This window comes from Panthera pardus, unplaced genomic scaffold (assembly GCF_024362965.1).
Source record: "Panthera pardus isolate Hobbes unplaced genomic scaffold, ASM2436296v1 HiC_scaffold_27, whole genome shotgun sequence".
Taxonomy (NCBI): Eukaryota; Metazoa; Chordata; class Mammalia; order Carnivora; family Felidae; genus Panthera; species Panthera pardus.
Window position 1 is genome coordinate 64,830,996 of NW_026526843.1, and position 18,748 is coordinate 64,849,743.

At 38.0% G+C, this 18,748-nt stretch overlaps 1 protein-coding gene across 4 annotated transcripts in view; it reads right to left on the reverse strand.

Moving 5' to 3' along the window:
• Positions 1-18,748, reverse strand: part of UPRT (uracil phosphoribosyltransferase homolog) — a 210,015-nt gene that overhangs the window by 118,563 nt on the left and 72,704 nt on the right. The window contains exons 7-9 of one of the 4 annotated variants that reach the window (XR_008418215.1): positions 16,158-16,239; positions 12,211-12,363; positions 7,307-7,831 (exon numbers count right to left, since the gene is read on the reverse strand). Coding sequence is in view for 1 of the 4 variants with exons in the window: in XM_053891481.1 (XP_053747456.1) it covers positions 7,785-7,831 (47 nt within the window). In the remaining 3 variants the exon portion in view is untranslated. Of the gene's footprint in view, positions 1-7,306; positions 7,832-12,210; positions 12,364-16,157; positions 16,240-18,748 lie in introns of those variants that run through there. The other 3 variants (XR_008418217.1, XR_008418216.1, XM_053891481.1) reach the window with 3 other exon arrangements.

An 18,748-nucleotide genomic window follows, 5' to 3' on the forward strand; every position in this document is an offset into this window, starting at 1 on the left:
AAGTCTGCTAGAACTGATACATGAATTCAGCAAAGTTGCAGGATACAAAATCAATGTACACAAATCACTTGTATTCTTAGACACTAATAATGAAGCAACAGAAAGACAAATAAAGAAACTGATCCCATTCACAATTGCACCAAGAAGCATAAAATACCTAGGAATAAATCTAACCAAAGATGTAAAAGATCTGTATGCTCAAAACTATAGAAAGCTTATGAAGGAAATTGAAGAAGATATAAAGAAATGGAAAAACATTCCATGCTCATGGGTTGGAAGAATAAATATTGTCAAAATGTCAATACTACCCAAAGCTATCTACACATTCAATGCAATCCCAATCAAAATTGCATCAGCATTCTTCTCGAAGCTAGAACAAGCAATCCTAAAATTCATATGGAACCACAAAAGGCCCCGAATAGCCAAAGTAATTTTGAAGAAGAAGACCAAAGCAGGAGGCATCACAATCCCAGACTTTAGCCTCTACTACAAAGCTGTCATCATCAAGACAGCATGGTATTGGCACAAAAACAGACACATAGACCTATGGAATGGAATAGGAACCCCAGAATTAGACCCACTAAAGTATGGCCAACTAATCTTTGACAAAGCAGGAAAGAATATCCAATGGAAAAAAAAGACAGTCTCTTTCACAAATGGTGCTGGGAGAACTGGACAGCAACATGCAGAAGATTGAAACTAGACCACTTTCTCACACCATTCACAAAAACAAACTCAAAATGGATAATGGACCTGAATGTGAGACAGAAAAACATCAAAACCCTAGAGGAGAAAACAGGAAAAGACCTCTCTGACCTCAGCCACAGCAATTTTTTACTTGACACATCCCCAAAGGCAAGGGAATTAAAAGCAAAAATGAACTATTGGGACCTCTTGAGGATAAAAAGCTTCTGCACAGCGAAGGAAACAATCAACAAAACTAAAAGGAAACCAACGGAATGGGAAAAGATATTTGCAAATTACATACCGGACAAAGGGCTAGTATACAAAATCTATAAAGAGCTCACCAAACTCCACACTGAAAAACAAATAATCCAGTGAAGAAATGGGCAGAAAACATGAATAAACCCTTCTGTAAAGAAGACATCCGGATGGCCAACAGCCCCATGAAAAGATGCTCAACGTCGCTCCTCATCAGGGAAATACAAATCAAAACCACACTCAGATATCACCTCACGCCAGTCAGAGTGGCCAAAATGAACAAATCAGGAGACTATAGATGCTGGAGAGGATGTGTAGAAACAGGAACCCTCTTTCACTGTTGGTGGGAATGCAAACTGGTGCAGTCGCTCTGGAAAACAGTGTGGAGGTTCCTCAAAAAATTAAAAATAGACCTACCCCATGACCCAGGAGTAGCACTGCTAGGAATTTACCCAAGGATACAGGAGTACTGATGCATAGGGGCACTTGTACCCCAATGTTTATAGCAGCACTTTCAACAATAGCCAAATTATGGAAAGAGCCTAAATGTCCATCAACTGATGAATGGATAAAGAAATTGTGGTTTATATACACAATGGAATACTACGTGGCAATGAGAAAGAATGAAATATGGCCCTTTGTAGCAACGTGGATGGAACTGGAGAGTGTGATGCTAAGTGAAATAAGCCATACAGAGAAAAAGGGTTACCATATGTTTTCACTCTTATGTGGATTCTGAGAAACTTAACAGGAACCCATGGAGGAGGGGAAGAAAAAAAAAAGAGAGAGGTTAGAGTGGGAGGGGGCCAAAGCATAAGAGACTCTTAAAAACTGAGAACAAACTGACAGCTGATGGGGGGTGGGAGGGAGGGGTGGGTGGGTGATGGGTATTGAAGAGGGCATCTTTTGGGATAAGCACTGGGTGTTGTACGGAAACCAAATTGGCAATAAATTTCATATATTTAAAAAAAGAATCCCAAAGAAGAAAAGAGGGAATGGGGGTAGAAGGTTTTTCAAGGAGATTTAGTCAAAAATTTCCCTAATCTGGGGAAGGAAATAGATAACCAAATACAGGAAGCTCAGAGAACTCCCATCAAAATCAACAAAAGAAAGCCACCAGCAACACATATGGTTGTTAATTTGGAAAATATAGAGATAAAAAATTCCTAAAGCAGCAAGACAAAAGAAGCCCTCAATTTACAAAGAAAGACAAATAAGTGTAGCAGCAGATCTGTTCACAAAAACATCATAAGTCAGAAGGGAGGACCTGATATATTCAACATGCTGAACTGGAACAATATGCAGACATGTATATTCTATGAAGCAAAGCTATCATTCATAATAAAAGGCTAGAGAAAGAGTTTCCCAGACAAAAACAAAAACAAAAACACTGAAGGAGTTTTGACCAATAAACTAGCCTGCAAGAACTATAAAAGGGGACTCTTTGAGTGGGAAAGATAAACCAAAAGTGACAAACACTAGAAAGAAACAAAATCTCCAGAAACAATGAAAAAACAAGTAATAAAATTGCACTAAAGTCATCTATCAGTAATTACTCTGAATGTAAATGGACTAAATGCTCCAATAGAAAGACACAGGTGTCAGAATGGATAAAAAAAATCAAGACCCAAAGGTGTCAGAATGGATAAAAAAATCAAGACCCATCAATATGCTGCCTATAAGAGACCCATTTTATACCTAAACATACCTGTAGATTGAACGTGAGGGGATGGAGAAATATTCACCATGCAAATGGAAGTCCAAAGGAAGCTTGAGTAGCATCACTTATATCAGACAAGCTAGATTTTAAGCCAAAGACTGTAACAAGCAATGAAGAAGGGCACTATATAATAATAAAGGAGTCTATCCAACAAAAAAATCTAACATTTGTGAATATTTATGCCCCCAATATGAAACAACCCAAATATATAAAACATTTAGTAACAAACATAAAGGAACTCATTGATAATAATACAATAATAATAGTAGGAAACTTTAACTCCCCACTTATATCAATGGATAGATCATCTAAGCAGAAAATCAACAGGTAAACAAGGGCTTTGAATGACATACTAGACTGGATGGACTTAACAGATATATCCAGAACATTTCTTCCTAAAGCAGCAGAAAAATTCTTTTCAAGTACACATGGAAAATTCTCCAGAATAGATCAAATACTAGTTTACACATAAAGCCTCAACAAGTACAAAAAGATTGAGATTGTACCAGGCATCTTTCCAACCACAAAGCTATGAAACTTAAGGTCAACCACAAGAAAAACTTTGAACGACCACAAATACATGAAGGTTAAAGAACACCCTACTAAAGAATGAATGGGTCAACCAGGAAATCAAAGAAGAAATGGAAAAAGTACGTGGAAACAAAGGAAAATGAAAGCATGATGTTCCAAAACCTTTGGGATGCAACAAAAGCAGTTATAAGAGGGAAGTATATAGCAATACAGGCCTGCCTCAGGAAGAAAGAAAAACCTCAAATATGCGACCTAACCTTACACCTAAAGGAACTACAAAAGGAAGAAATGAAGCCTAAATCCAGCAGAATAAGGGAAATAATAAATATTAGAGCAGAAATAAATGACATAGAAACAAAAATAATCCAGTAGAACATATCAGTGAAACCAGGAGCTGGTTCTTTGAAAAAAAAGAAAATAAAATTGATTAACCCTTTGCCAGAAATATCAAAAAGAAAAATGAAAGGACCTAAATAAATAAACTCACAAATAAGACAGGAGAAATAAAACCAACAGGGCAGAAATAAAAACAAGTATAAGGGGCGCCTGGGTGGCTGAGTTGATTAAGCACCCGATTTTGGCTCAGGTCATGATCTCATGGTTTGTGTGTTTGAGCCCCGCACCAGGCTGTGTGCTGACAGCTCAGAGCCTGGAGCCCGCTTGGGATACTGTGTCTCCCTGCCCCTTCCCTGCTCACACTCTGTCTCTCTCTGTCTCTCAAAAATAAATAAATGTTTACAAAAAATTTTTTTAATAAAATAAAAATAAAAACAAGTATAAGAAAATATTATGAAAACTTATGTGCCAACAAATTGGACAACCTGAAAGAAAAGGACAAATTTCTAGAAACATATAAACTACCAAAACTGAAACAGGAAGAAATAAAAAACTTTAACAGACTGATAACCAGCAAAGAAATTTAATCAATAATCAAAAATATTCAAATATACAAAAATCCAGGGCCAGATGGTTTTACAAGGAAATTCTACCACACATTTAAAGGAGAGTTAATACCTGTTCTTCCTAACCTATTCCAAAAAATAGAAATGGAAGGACAACTTCCGAATTCATCTATGCAGCCAGCATTACCCTAAATCTGATCCCATTCAAAGACTCCACTAAAAAAAGAACTACAGTCCAATACCCTGATGAGCAACAATGCAAAAATTCTCAACAAAATACTAGTAAATCAAGTCCAAGTATACATCAAGTTATTCATTCACCATGATCAAGTGGGATTTGTCCCTGAGTTGCAAGGGTGGTTCAATAATTGCAAATCAATAAACATGATACACCACATTAATTTAAAAAGGATAGGAACCAAGTTATCCTCTTAATACATGCAGAAAAAGCATTTCGCAAAGCACAACATCCATTCTTGATGGAAGCCCTCAACAAAGTAGGAATACAGGGAACATAAAGGCCACATACAACATAAAGGCCACATACAAAAACCCTCAACATAAAGGCCACATACAAAAACCCTCAGCTGATATCATCCTCAATGGGGAAAAAACTGAGAGCTTTTTCTCTATGGTAAGGAGAAAGATAAGGATGCTTATTCTCACCACTGTTATTCAGCATAGTACTGGAAGTCCTAGCAACACTATTCAGACAAAGACAAAATAAATGCATCCAAATTAACAAGGAAGACGTCAAAGTGTCACAATTTGCAGATGACATGATACTCTACGGAGAAAGTCCAAAAGACCCCCCCCCACCTTCAAAAATTACTAGAACTGATACAAAAATTCAGGAATGTCACAGGATACAAAATCAGTATACAGATTTTTTTTGTGTTTCTATACACCAATAATGAAGCATCAGAAACAAAAACCAAAGAATCAATCCCATTTACAATTGTACCAGTAATTACAAGATACTTAGGAATAAGCCTAACCAAAGAGGGAAAATATCTGTATTCTGAAAACTATAAAAACTGATGAAAGATATTGAAGATGAAACAAACAAACGGAAAGACATTTAAAACTCATGAATTTGAAGAACATTATTAAAATGTCTATATTACCCAAAGTAATCTACACATTTTATGCAATCCCTATCAAAATACCAGCAACATTTTACACAGACCTAGAATAAACAATCCTAAAATGTGTATGGAACCAAAAAAGACTCCAAATAGCCACAGCAATCTTCTAAAAGAAAAGCAAGGTGGAAGCATCACAATTCTAGACTTCAAGTTATAGCACAAAGTCGTAGTGATCAAGACTGTATGGTACTGGCACTAACACAGACAAAGATCAATGGAACAGAATAGAAAATCCAGAAATGGACTCACAACTATATGGTCAACTAGTCTTCAACAAAGCAGGAATGAATGTACAATGGAAAAGAGACAGAATCTTCAGCAAATGGTGTTGGGACAACTGGACAGCAACATGTAAAAGAATGAAACTGGAACACTTTCTTACACCATACACAAAAATATGTTCAAAACGGATGAAAGACCTAAATGTGAAACAGGAAACCATTAAAATCTTAGAGGAGAACACAGGCAGTAACTGCTTTGATATCAGCCATAGCAAATGCGTACTACACTCATCTCTTGAGGAAAGGGAAACAAAAGCAATAATGAACTATTGGGACCCAATCAAGATAAAAAAAACCTTTGCATGGTGAAGAAAACAATTAGCAAGACTAAAAGGCAATCTTTAGAATGGGAGAAGATATTTACAACTGATATATCTGATAAAGGGTTAATATCCAAAATATATGAAGAACTTATAAAACTCAATACTCAAATAATCCAGTTTAAAAATGGGCATAAGTCATGAATAGATATTTTTCCAAAGACATTCAGATCACTAACAGACACATGGAAATATGCTCAACATCATTCATCATCAGGAAAATACAAATCATACTTCAATGACATATCAAATCACACCTGTCAATATGGCTAAAATTAATAACGAACAAACAGATGTTGGCGAGGATGCAGAGAAAGGGGAGCCCTATTTCACTGTCGTTGGGAATGCAAAGTGGTGCAGCCAGTCAGGAAAACAATATTCCAAAAAATTTTAAAATAAAACTATCCTAAGTTTCAGCAAATGCACTACTAGGTATTTACCCAAAGGATACAAAAATACTGACTCAAAGGGAAACATGCACCGTGATGTTTATAGCAGCATTTTCAACAGTAGGCAAATTATGGAAAGAACCCAAATATCCATCAACTGATGAATGGATACAGAAGATGTGGTGTGGTGTGTTTGTACACACACACACATACACACACACACACACACACACACACACACACACAATGGAATATTATCAGCCATCAAAAATAATGAAATCTTGCCATTTTCAATGACATGGGTGGAGCTAGACTGCATTATGCTAAGCAAAATAAGTCAGTCAGAGAAAGACAAATACCATATGCTTTCATTCATTTGTGGAATTTAAGAAACAAAACAGGTGAACATAGGGCTAAAAAAAAAAGAGTGGAAAACCATAAAAGAGACTCTTAACTATAGACAATAAACTGAGGGTTTCTGGAGGGGGGGTAGGCAGGGGATGGGGTAAATGGGTGATGGGTATTAAGGCAGGCCTTGTTGTGATGCATCCTGGGTGTTATATGTATATGATAAATCATTAAATTTTACTTCTGAAATTAATATTACATCATATTTTTCCAAACTGTAATTTAAGTAAAGACTTGAAACTACAAAGAAAAAAAACACATAGTGTGATTGCATGAATAAAAAACAGGACCCCTATTTGCTGCCTACAAGTGACTCATTTGGAATGTAAAGATACATATAGATTGAAAGTGAGGAGATGGAGAAACATTTACCATGCAAATGGATGTGAAAAAAAGCCAGGGTAACAATACTTATATCAGACAAAATAGTTCTTACAACAAAGACTATAACAAAAGACAAAGAAAGACACTATAGAATCCCAAAGTGGACAATCCAACAAGAAGACATAACAATTGTAAATATTTATGCACCCAACATTGGAACACCCAAATTCTTAAAGCCATCAATAACAAACATAAAGGAAATCATCAATAGTAATACAATAATAGCAGGGGACTTTAACACCCCACTTACAACAATGGATTGATCATCCAAGCACACAATAAACAAAGAAACAGTAATTTTTAATGACACATTGGACCAGATAGATTCAACAGATAATTCCAGAACATTCAACCCTAAAACAGCAGCATACACATTCTTGACAAGTGCTCGTGGAACATTCTCCAGAATAGATTGCATAATAGGACACAAAACAAGTCTCAACAAATTTATAGAGATCAAATTAATTCCATGCATCCTTCCTGACCACAATGCTATGAAGCTAGAAATCAACCCCATAAGAAAAAATCTGGAAAGAGTGCAAATACATGAATGTTAAATAACATGCTACTAAACAATAAATGGGACAACCAAGAAATCAAAGAGGAAATTTAAAAAATACATGGAGACAGGGGCACCTGGGTGATTCAGTCAGTTGAGCGTCCAACTCTTCATTTCAGCTCCAGTCATGATCCTAGAGTTGTAGAATCGAGCCCGCATCTGGCTCCACAGTGAGTGAGAAGCCTGCTTGAGATTCTCTCTCACTCTCTCTTTGCTACTCTTCCCCACTCGTGCTCTCTCTCTCCCTCTAAAATAAAAATTAAAAAAATAAAAATACATGTAGACAAATAAAGAAGAAAGAAACACTGGTCCAAAATCATTGGGATGCAGCAAAAGCTATTCTATGATGGAATTTTTGCATAACAGGCCTACCTCAAGAAACAAGAAAAATCTCAAACAACCAAAACTTACACATGAAGGAGCTAGAAAAGAGGGACCAACAAAACCTAAAACCAGTAGAATAAAGGAAATAATAAAGATTAAAGCAGAAATAAGCAAAATAGAGACTTAAAAAAACCAATAAAACAAATCAATTACACCAGGAGCTACTTCTTTGAAAAGGTGAACGAAATCAATACATATTTAGCCAGACTCATCAAAAAAAAAAGTGAGAGGAAGAAGATGCAAATGAGCAAATAAAAAAAGAGGAGAAATGAAAACTGACACCATAGAAATACAATTATAAGAGAATATTATGAAAAACTATATGCCAACAAATTGGACAACCTAGAAAAAATGGATAAATTCCTAGAAACATATAACCTCCAAAACTTGAATCAGTAAGAAATAGAAAATTTGAACAGTTACCAGCAATGGGCTTGAATCACTAATCAAAAAACCCCCAAGAAACAAAACTACAGGATCAAATTGCTTCACAGGTGAATTCTACCAAACATTGAAATAAGGGTTAATATCTATTCTCAAAATAGTCCAAAAAATACAAGAGGAAGTATAACTTGCAAATTCATTCTATGAGAGGCCTGCATTATGCTGATACCAAAACCAGATAAATACACTACAAAAAAAGAATACTATAGGCCAATATCTCTGATGAATTTGCATGCAAAAATCCTCAACAAAATGTTACCAAACTGGATCCAACAAGACATTAAAAAAATAATTCACCACAATCAAGTAGGATTTATTCCTAGGTTGCAAGTGTGGTTCAGTATTTGCATATTAATCAGTGTGATATGTCACATCAATAAAAGAAAGGATAAAAAATACGACCATTTCAATAGACACAGAAAAAGCATTTGACAAAAGTATAACATCCATTCATGATAAAATCCCACAACCAAGTAGGTTTAGACGGAACATACATCAATATAATAAAGGCCATATATGAAACACCCATAGCTAACATCATACTCAAGGGTGAACAACTGAAAGCTTTCCCCCTAAGGTCAGGAATCAGACAAGGATGTCCACTATCACCATTACTATTTAACATAGTACTGGAAGTCCTAGCCAGAGCAATCAACAAGAAAAATGAATAAAAGGCATCCAAATTGACAAGGAAGAAATCAAACTGTCACTATTTGCAGACAACATGATACCCTGTATAGAAAACTGAAAAGACCAAAAAGTGCTAGAACTGATACACAAATTCAATAAAGTCACAGCATACAAAATGATCATACAGGAATCTGTTTTGCATTTTCATACACCAATAATGAAACAGCAGAAAGAGAAATCAAGGAATCAATCCCATTGACAATTACACCAAAAATCATAAGATACCTAAGAAATGGAAAAACATTCCATGCTTATGGATTGGAAGAACAAATATTGTTAAAATGTGTACACTACACAAAGAAATCTACACATTTAATGCAATCCCTATCAAAATATCACCAGCATTTTTTCACAGAACTAAACAAACAATCCTAAAATTTGTATGGAATATCAAAAGATCCCAAATAGTTGAAGCAATCTTGAAAAAGAAAAACAGAGCTAGAGGCATCACAATTCCAGACTTCAAATTATATTACAAAGCTAAGTGATCAAAACAATATGATACTGGCACAAAAATAGACACATAAATCAATAGAACCGAATGGAAATGCAGAAATGAAACCACAACCATATGATCAATTAATCTTTGATGAAGCAGGAAAGAATATACAATGCTAAAAATAATGTCTCTCCAGCAAATAGTGTTTTTTTATTTGTGGTTACCATTAGTTTTGTATACAACTTCTGCATATAGCAGTCTATATTAAGTTGACCATTGTTTAAGTTTGAACCCATGCTTTACTTCTCCCTCCCCACACACATTTTAGGTGTTTGGTGTCATATTTTCCACCCTTTTATTTTGTGAATACATTGAATGACTTTTTATAGAAATACTTGTTTTTACTGCTTTTGTGTTTCCTATTTTACATAGTCACTTTGGTCTTTCCTTTCCACTCAAAGAGTCCCCTTGAATATTTCATGGAAAGCTGCTCATGAACTCCTTTTGCTTTTGTTTGAGAAACTCTGTATCTTATTTTGTTCTGAATGACAGCCTTGGTGGCTGCAGATTTTCCCTTTCAGAACTTTTAATATATCATGTCACTCTTTTCTGGCTTGCTAAGTTTCTGCTGAAAAATCTGTTTATAACCTTATGGGGTTTCCCTTGTATCTAACTGTTTTCTTTTCTCTTGCTGCTTTAAATTTTTTTTATCACTACTTTTTCCATTTTGATTACTACATGTCTTGGTGTGGACCTCCTTTGGTTGATTTCTGTTGGGGGATCTCTGTGCCTCCTGGACCTGGATATCTGTTTCTTTTGCTAGATTAGGGGTGTTTTCAGCTATTATTTCTTCAAGTAAATTTTCCTCCCCTTTTTTTTCTCTCTTCTTCTGGGATCCCCATAATGAAAATGTTATTATGCTTGCTTCAGTCACCACGTTCCCTAAGTCTATTCTCATTTTGCATAATTCTTTTTTGTCATTTTTTCAGCTTTATTACTTTACATTACTCTGTGTTCTAGTTCATTAATTCATTCTTCTGTTTCTTCCAGTCTGCTATATACTCCATTAAGTGTATTTTTAATTTCATTTATTGTGTTCTTCCTCTCTGGTTCTTTTTTTTATGTTTTCTCTCTCTTTCTTAAGGTCTCACTGATGTTCTCTACTCTTCTCAAATCCAGTGAATATCATTATAACATTACTTTAAATTCTCTATCAGACACTTTACTTATGTTTTTTTCACTTAGGTCTCTTGCTGTCGTTTTGTCCTGTCCTTTTTTGTGACATATTCTTCTGTATCCTCATTTTGCCTACCTCTTTATATTTGTGTTAGTAAAGTCAACTATGTTTCTTGCTCTTGAAAGTAGTGGGCCAGATGTACACTTTTAACTAGGTAGCCCTGGTCCTCTTCCAGCAGGAGGAGGAGCTCCACAAAGCTTGCAGAGCCAGCAGGGGCACTTCTCAAAGTGTGCAAAGTTGGGCAGGGGCACAATGCCATGTGGCCACATACTGAAGAAAAGGTTCCCAGACACTTAGACTGAGAGGATGTGCAGGGCTGCCTATGCCAGTGAAACAACAGCAGCAGCAGCAAACTGCATATAGTCTTTATTTCTTGTTTGCCAGATATAAACATCAAACAATGTCTAAGCATGGGAGGAAACCACAAAGAACCCCAGACATAGACCAAACACACATCTGGTGTTTACATGAAAACATGCAGGGAAGATGTACAGTTTCAAGGACTGCTAGGCAATTATAATGGGTCTGTTCCCTAACAGGCTCCTGGGGAATCATGGGGCTCTGGATCTCATAGTGCTATCGAGTTCGACAGCCTTGAGACCAGAATACCTCTGACATTTCAGGAATTGCCCCATTCACTTTCCCAGGGCTTAAAATACACTCTCTAAAAATAACTCCACAATGCCACAAGCTGTGGGCTTCAGTATTCTTCCATAAGGGATGTGCCAGCCACCATGTTGACCTGGCTGGGCTGCTCTACAAAGCATGTGTGGGCAAGGTGTGCACTTTTAACAAGGTGTGCTTGTCCTCCATGGGAGGTCAGGAGGAGCAGTGTTTTCAAAGATTGTGTGAGTCTTCTGGGAGAAGGTATCCAAAGTACCAGGACTGAGGCAAGTCTGGCTGAAGGGGGCAGAGCACAGTGTAAGCAAGTGAGGTAGTAAGTGCTGGTGCAGCGTTGGTTCCTGCAGGTGGCTGTGTGTTTATAGTGACAGGTAGGGGAGAGAATCAGCACCTGTCAGATCCTGTGTGCCTGGTAAAGTTCCTGAGCAAACTCTGAGATTAGTAACTAACTCTCCCTCCCATAAGCCCCGGGCAACTTTCAAACTGCTGCTTCCAAGCTGTATCTCCACAGACTGTTTGCTGTGTTTTTCTCTTTAGCACCAAGGGCTCAGATCCTAGAGCCCTCTGGGCTCTCTCACAGGAAAGCCCACTGATTTTTAAAATTCCAGGCTTTAAGTCCCACTAGTTGTAAGCATTCATGAAATTCAGCCCCTCTGATTTTCAAAGTCAAATGCTGTGGGGATTTCCCTTCCCTTTGTAGGCTCCCCAGTGTACTAGTCTGTTTCTCACCATTCTCTGAACCCACAGCTCCCTCCTTCTGGTGGTCAGCCCCATGGGTTTTAGGTTCCCACCAAGTCCTCACCCTTCCTACCTTCTTTAATATGGCCTCTTACCTACATTTTGTTGTGGCGTTTGTTCAGCCAGTCTTTGGGTCCTTTTCTGGGTTGTTTGCTCTGATGCAATGTCATCTAGTTGTATCCATGGGATAATATTAGTTTAGGGCCTTCCTACCCTGCCATATTCCCTGGAAGTGGAATATTCCAATCAAAATTCCAATCAAAATAAACTCTAAACAAAACATTTTAAGAGAGATGAACAGGTGTACATTTTATAATGATACTCAAAGATAAAATTCTAATATTCTTGGCAATAAAATGACCAAAACAAAGATGCCAGCTTTCCGCATGTCTTTCAATATTGTAATGCAATTTCTAGTCACAGAAAGTAGGCAAAAAAGGAAGAAAATTCATTCAAGTTGGACGGGAATAACTAAAACTATCTCTATATGCAGATAACATGGTATTTTATATATAAAATCCTAAAGAAAACACACACAAAAAGTTTTAGAGCTAATAAATTCTGCAAAGTTGCAGGATATAAGATCAGTACAGAAAATCTATTATAGCTACACAGTCACAATGAACAATCTAAAAGAAAATTAATGAAAGAATTTCATTTAGAATAGCATCAAAATGAAAAAATACTTAGGGATAAATTTAATCAAGGAGGTAGAAGACTTGTATACTGAAAACTACAAAGCATTGCTGAAGGAAATTAAAGAAAACAGAAGTAAACGGAAAGACATCTCATGTTTCTGGGTTGAAAGACAATATTGTTAAGATGTCAATATTACTCAAAGTGACCTTCAGATTCAGTGCAATTCCTATTTAAAAAATCCCAGTGGCTCATTTTTCAGAAACTAAAATTCATAAGGAATTTCAAGGGACCGCAAGTAGCCAAAACAATCCTGATAAATCACAAAGTAGAACTCATATTCCTGATATCAAAACTTACTATAAAGCTACAGTAATCAAAACTAGCATAAGGATAAACATATACAACAATAAAACAGAATTGCGAGTCCATAAATATACTCTTACATTTATAGTCAATTGGTTCAAGACAATACAATGGGGAATGAATAGTCTTTTTTGTAAATGGCACTGAGACAACTGCAAAGGAATAACGTTGAACACTTTCCTTACACCATACATAAAAATAAACTGAAAATGCATTACATATTGTACGATTACATTTATATCAAATGTTAAGAATAAGAAAATCCATTGAAAGAGAAGGTAAACTAGTGATTGCCAGAGACTGAGGGAGGCAGAATGGAGAGTGACTACTAATGAATACAGATTTTCTTACTGTGATAATAAATATATTCTTGAATTAGATTGTGCTGGTTGCTCAATGTTGTGAATATATTTAAAAAGATTAAATATTTTATTTTATTTTATTAATTTAATTTAATTTTTAAAATTTACAACCAAGTTAGTTAGCGTACAGTGCAACAATTATTTCAGGAGGTTCCGTAATGCCCATTACCCATTTAGCCCATCCCGCCTCCCAAAACTGGCAGAACTGTTTGTTCTCCCTTTTAAAAGAGTTTCTCATGTTATGTTCACTATTTTTATATTATTTTTGCTTCCCTTCCCTTGTGTTCATCTGTTCTGTATCTTAAAGTCCTCAAATAAGTGAAGTTATATGATTTTTGTCTCTCTCTGACTGATTAATTTTGCTTAGCATAATACCCTCCAGTTCCGTCCATGTAGTTGCAAATGGCAAGATTTGATTCTATTTGATTGTCAAGTAATACTCCATTGTATATATATATACCACATCTTCTTTATCCATTCATCCATCGATGGACAATTGGGTTCTTTCCATACTTTGGCTATTGTTGATAGTGCTGCTAAAACACTGGGGTGCATGTGCCCCTTCAAAACAGCATACCTGTATCACTTGGATAAATACCTAGTAGTGCAATTGCTGGGTCGTATTTTTAATCTTTTGAGGAACCTCCATACTGTTTTCCAGAGTGGCTGCACCAGTTTGCATTCCCACCAGCAGTGCAAAAGAGATCCTCTTTCTCCGCATCCTCGCCAACATATGTTTTTGCCTGACTTGTTAATGTTAGCTATTCTAACAGGTGCGAGGTGGTATCTCATTGTGGTTTTGATTTGTATTTCCCTGATGATGAGTGATGTTGAGCATTTTTTCATGTGTCAGTTGGCCATCTGGATGTCTTCTTTGGAGAAGTGGACTCATGTCTTTTGCCCACTTCTTGACTGGATTATTTGTTTTTTGGGTGTTGAGTTTGCTATGTTCTTGATAGATTTTGAATACTAACCCTTTATTTGATATGTCATTTGCAAATATCTTCTCCAATTCTCTAGGTTGCCTTTTAGTTTTCTTGATTGTTTCCTTTGCTGTGAAGAAGGTTTTTATTTTAATGAGGTCCCAATAGTTCCATGTTTGCTTTTGTTTCCCTTGCCTCCACAGACGTGTTAAGAAGTTGCTGCGGCCAAGATCAAAGAAGTTTTTGCCTGCTTTCTCCTCGAGGATTTTGACGGCTTTCTGTCTTACATTGAAGTCTTCTGTCCATTTTGAGTATATTTTTGTGTATGGTGTAAGAAAGTGGTCCAGGTTCATTCTTCTGCATGTCGCTGTCCAGTTTTCCCAGCACCACTTTCTGAAGAGAGTGTCTTTATTCCATTGGCTATTCTTTCCTGCTTTGTCAAAGATTAGTTGCCCATACGTTTGTGGGTCCATTTCTGGGTTCTCTATTCTGGTCCATTGAACTGAGTGTCTGTTCTTGTGCCAGTACCATACTGTCTTGATGATTATGGCTTTGTAGTATAGCTTAAAGTCTGGGATTGTGGTGCCTCCTGCTTTGGTTTTCTTTTCCAAGATTGCTTTGGCTATTCGGGGTCTTTTCTGGTTCCATACAACTTTTAGGACTGTTTGTTCTAGCTTTGTGAAGAATGCTGGTGTTACTTTGATAGGGATTACATTGAATGTGTAGATTGTTTGGGGTAGTATCAACATTTTAACAATATTTGTTCTTCCTATCCAGGAACATGGAATCTTTTTCCATTTTTTGGTGTCTTCTTCAATTTCTTTCATGAGCTTTCTATAGTTTTCAGTGTATAGATTTTTCACTTCTTTGGTTAGATTTATTCCTAGGTATTTTACAATTTTTTTGTGCAGCTGTAAATGGGATCAATTCCTTGATTTCTCTTTCTGTCGCTTCATTGTTCGTGTATAGGAATGGAATCAATTTCTGTGCATTGATTTTATATCCTGCAACTTTGCTGAATTCATGAATCAATTCTAGCAGTTTTTGGTGGAATTTTTTGGGTGTTCCATATAGAGTATCATGTCATCTGCAAAGAGTGAAAGTTTGACCTCCTCCTGGCCAATTTGGATGCCTTTTATTTTTTTGTGTTGTCTGATTGCAGAGGCTAAGGCTTCCAATACTATGTTGAATAACAGTGGCGAGAGTGGACATCCCTGTCTTGTTCCTGACCTTAGGAGGAAAGCTCTCAGTTTTTCCCCATTAAGGATGATACTATCATTGGGTCGTTCATATATGGCCTTTATGATCTCAAGGTATGCTCCTTCTATCCCTACTTTCTTGAAGGTTTTTATCAAGAAAGGAGGCTGTATTTTGTCAAATGCTTTCTCTGCATCTATTGAGAGGATCATATGGTTCTTGTCTTTTCTTTTATTGATGTGATGAATCACGTTAATTGTTTTGCGGATATTGAACCAGCCCTGCATCCCAGGTATAAATCCCACTTGGTTGTGGTGAATAATTTTTTTTTAATGTATTGTTGGATCCGGTTGGCTAATATCTTGTTGAGGATTTTTGCATCCATGTTCATCAGGGAAATTGATCTATAGTTCTCCTTTTTAGTGGGGTCTCTGGTTTTGGAAAGCAATTAAATATTTTAAAGTGTTATTTTTATGGTATGTGAATGTCACAATAAAAAAAGTGATGAGAAAAAAAAGCATGAACACTTTACATACTTTTATGAATATGTGCTCACATCCAACATGAGGGCAAGCAAAGAATGGTCCCAATTGTAGAGTCTCTACTTCTGTAGAGGACCTAGGGATGTAAGGATAGGGGAGATACTACACAGCTATTCAGTCCTTTCACACACCACTTCAAATTTTTTTCCTACTTGATAAAGTGGTTTTAGGACCAGGACTACAACAGTGCCTGTCAGAACAAGGGATGATCCATAAGAAACCAGTTATACCTTTAAATCTTTATGGCAGAATTTCTAAGATCATTTGGTATGGACTATACTTTGACCCCATCTTGCAAAATTGGAATTGACAATGACTGCAGTTGTGTTGCCCAGTGGTCCAGATAGCCTACTAGTTATCTATCTGTGTAACCCTATTCTATACAAATGGGAATGGACTGGAGGAAAGCACTTGCTAGACTCTTACTGTTGTTGCCAGCAATCTGAACTAGCACTGTCATTGAATCTGGAACTCCTTCTAAAGATGGAAAGGTTTGCCAGCGCTTGAGAGCAAGACTGCAGAACGTCTGGGGCTACGCGAAGCTCCTGGGGAAGAGGGAAGATGGCGGCGTAAGAGGACGCTGGGCTCACCACGCGTCCTGCTGAGCACTTACATTCCACCTACACCTGCCTAAATAACCCAGAAAATCGCCAGAGGATTAGCAGAATGGAGTCTCCGGAGCCAAGCGCAGACGAGAGGCCCACGGAAGAGGGTAGGAAGGGCGGCGAGGCTCCACGGACCGGCGCGCTCCACGGACCGACGGGAGGGAGCCGGGGCGGAGGGGCGGCTCGCCGGCCAAGCAGAGCCCCCGAGTCTGGCTGGCAAAAGCGGAGGGGCCTGACGGACTGTGTTCCGACAGCAAGCGCGACTTAGCGTCTGGGAGGTCATAAGTTAACAGCTCTGCTCAGAAAGCCGGAAGGCTGGAGGACAAAGGGAGGGAGAGCTGCTGAGCCCCCGGACGGCAGAGCTCATTTTGGTGGGGAACAAAGGCGCTCGCCAGCGCCATCTCCCCCACCCATCCCCCAGCCAAAATCCCAAAGGGAACCAGTTCCTTCCAGGGAACTTGCTCTCTCCGGGCAAACACCCAACTCTGTGCTCCTGTGGAGCCAAACCTCCCGCAGCGGATCTGACTCCCTCCCGCTGCCACAGGGCTCCTCCTGAAGTGGATCACCTAAGGAGAAGCCAGCTAAGCCTGCCCCTCCTGCCCCCGTGCACCTTGCCTACCCACCCCAGCTAATACGCCAGATCCCCAGCACCACAAGCCTGGCAGTGTGCAAGTAGCCCAGACAGGCCACGCCACCCCACAGTGAATCCCGCCCCTAGGAGAGGGGAAGAGAAGGCACACACCAGTCTGACTGTGGCCCAGGCTGCGGGCTGGGGGCAGACATCAGGTCTGACTGCGGCCCCGCCCACCAACTCCAGTTATACACCACAGCACAGGGGAAGTGCCCTGCAGGTCCTCACCACTCCAGGGACTATCCAAAATGACCAAACGGAAGAATTCCCCTCAGAAGAATCTCCAGGAAATAACAACAGCTAATGAACTGATCAAAAAGGATTTAAATAATATAACAGAAAGTGAATTTAGAATAATAGTCATAAAATTAATCGCTGGGCTTGAAAACAGTATAGAGGACAGCAGAGAATCTCTTGCCACAGAGATCAAGGGACTAAGGAACAGTCACGAGGAGCTGAAAAGCGCTTTAAACGAAATGCAAAACAAAATGGAAATGACAACAGCTCGGATTGAAGAGGCAGAGGAGAGAATAGGTGAACTAGAAGATAAAGTTATGGAAAAAGAGGAAGCTGAGAGAAAGAGAGATAAAAAAATCCAGGAGTATGAGGGGAAAATTAGAGAACTAAGTGATACACTAAAAAGAAATAATATACGCATAATTGGTATCCCAGAGGAGGAAGAGAAATTATAGCTGAGAACTTCCCTGAACTGGGGAAGGAAAAAGGCATTGAAATCCAAGAGGCACAGAGAACTCCCTTCAGACGTAACTTGAATCCATCTTCTGCACGACATATCATAGTGAAACTGGCAAAATACAAGGATAAAGAGAAAATTCTGAAAGCAGCAAGGGATAAACGTGCCCTCACATATAAAGGGAGACCTATAAGACTCGTGACTGATCTCTCTTTTGAAACTTGGCAGGCCAGAAAGGATTGGCATGATATCTTCAGTGTGCTAAACAGAAAAAATATGCAGCCGGAGAGATAAAGGTCTTCCCAAACAAAAACTGAAGGAATTTGTCACCACTAAACCAGCCCTACAAGAGATCCTAAGGGGGATCCTGTGAGACAAAGTTCCAGAGACATCACTACAAGCATAAAACATACAGACATCACAATGACTCTAAACCCGTATCTTTCTATAATAACACTGAATGTAAATTGATTAAATCCGCCAACCAAAAGAAATAGGGTATGAGAATGGATAAAAAAAACAAGACCCATCTATTTGCTGTCTACAAGAGACTCATTTTAGATCTGAGGACACCTTTAGATTGAGAGTGAGGGGATGGGGAACTATTTATCATGCTACTGGAAGCCAAAAGAAAGCTGGAGTAGCCATACTTATA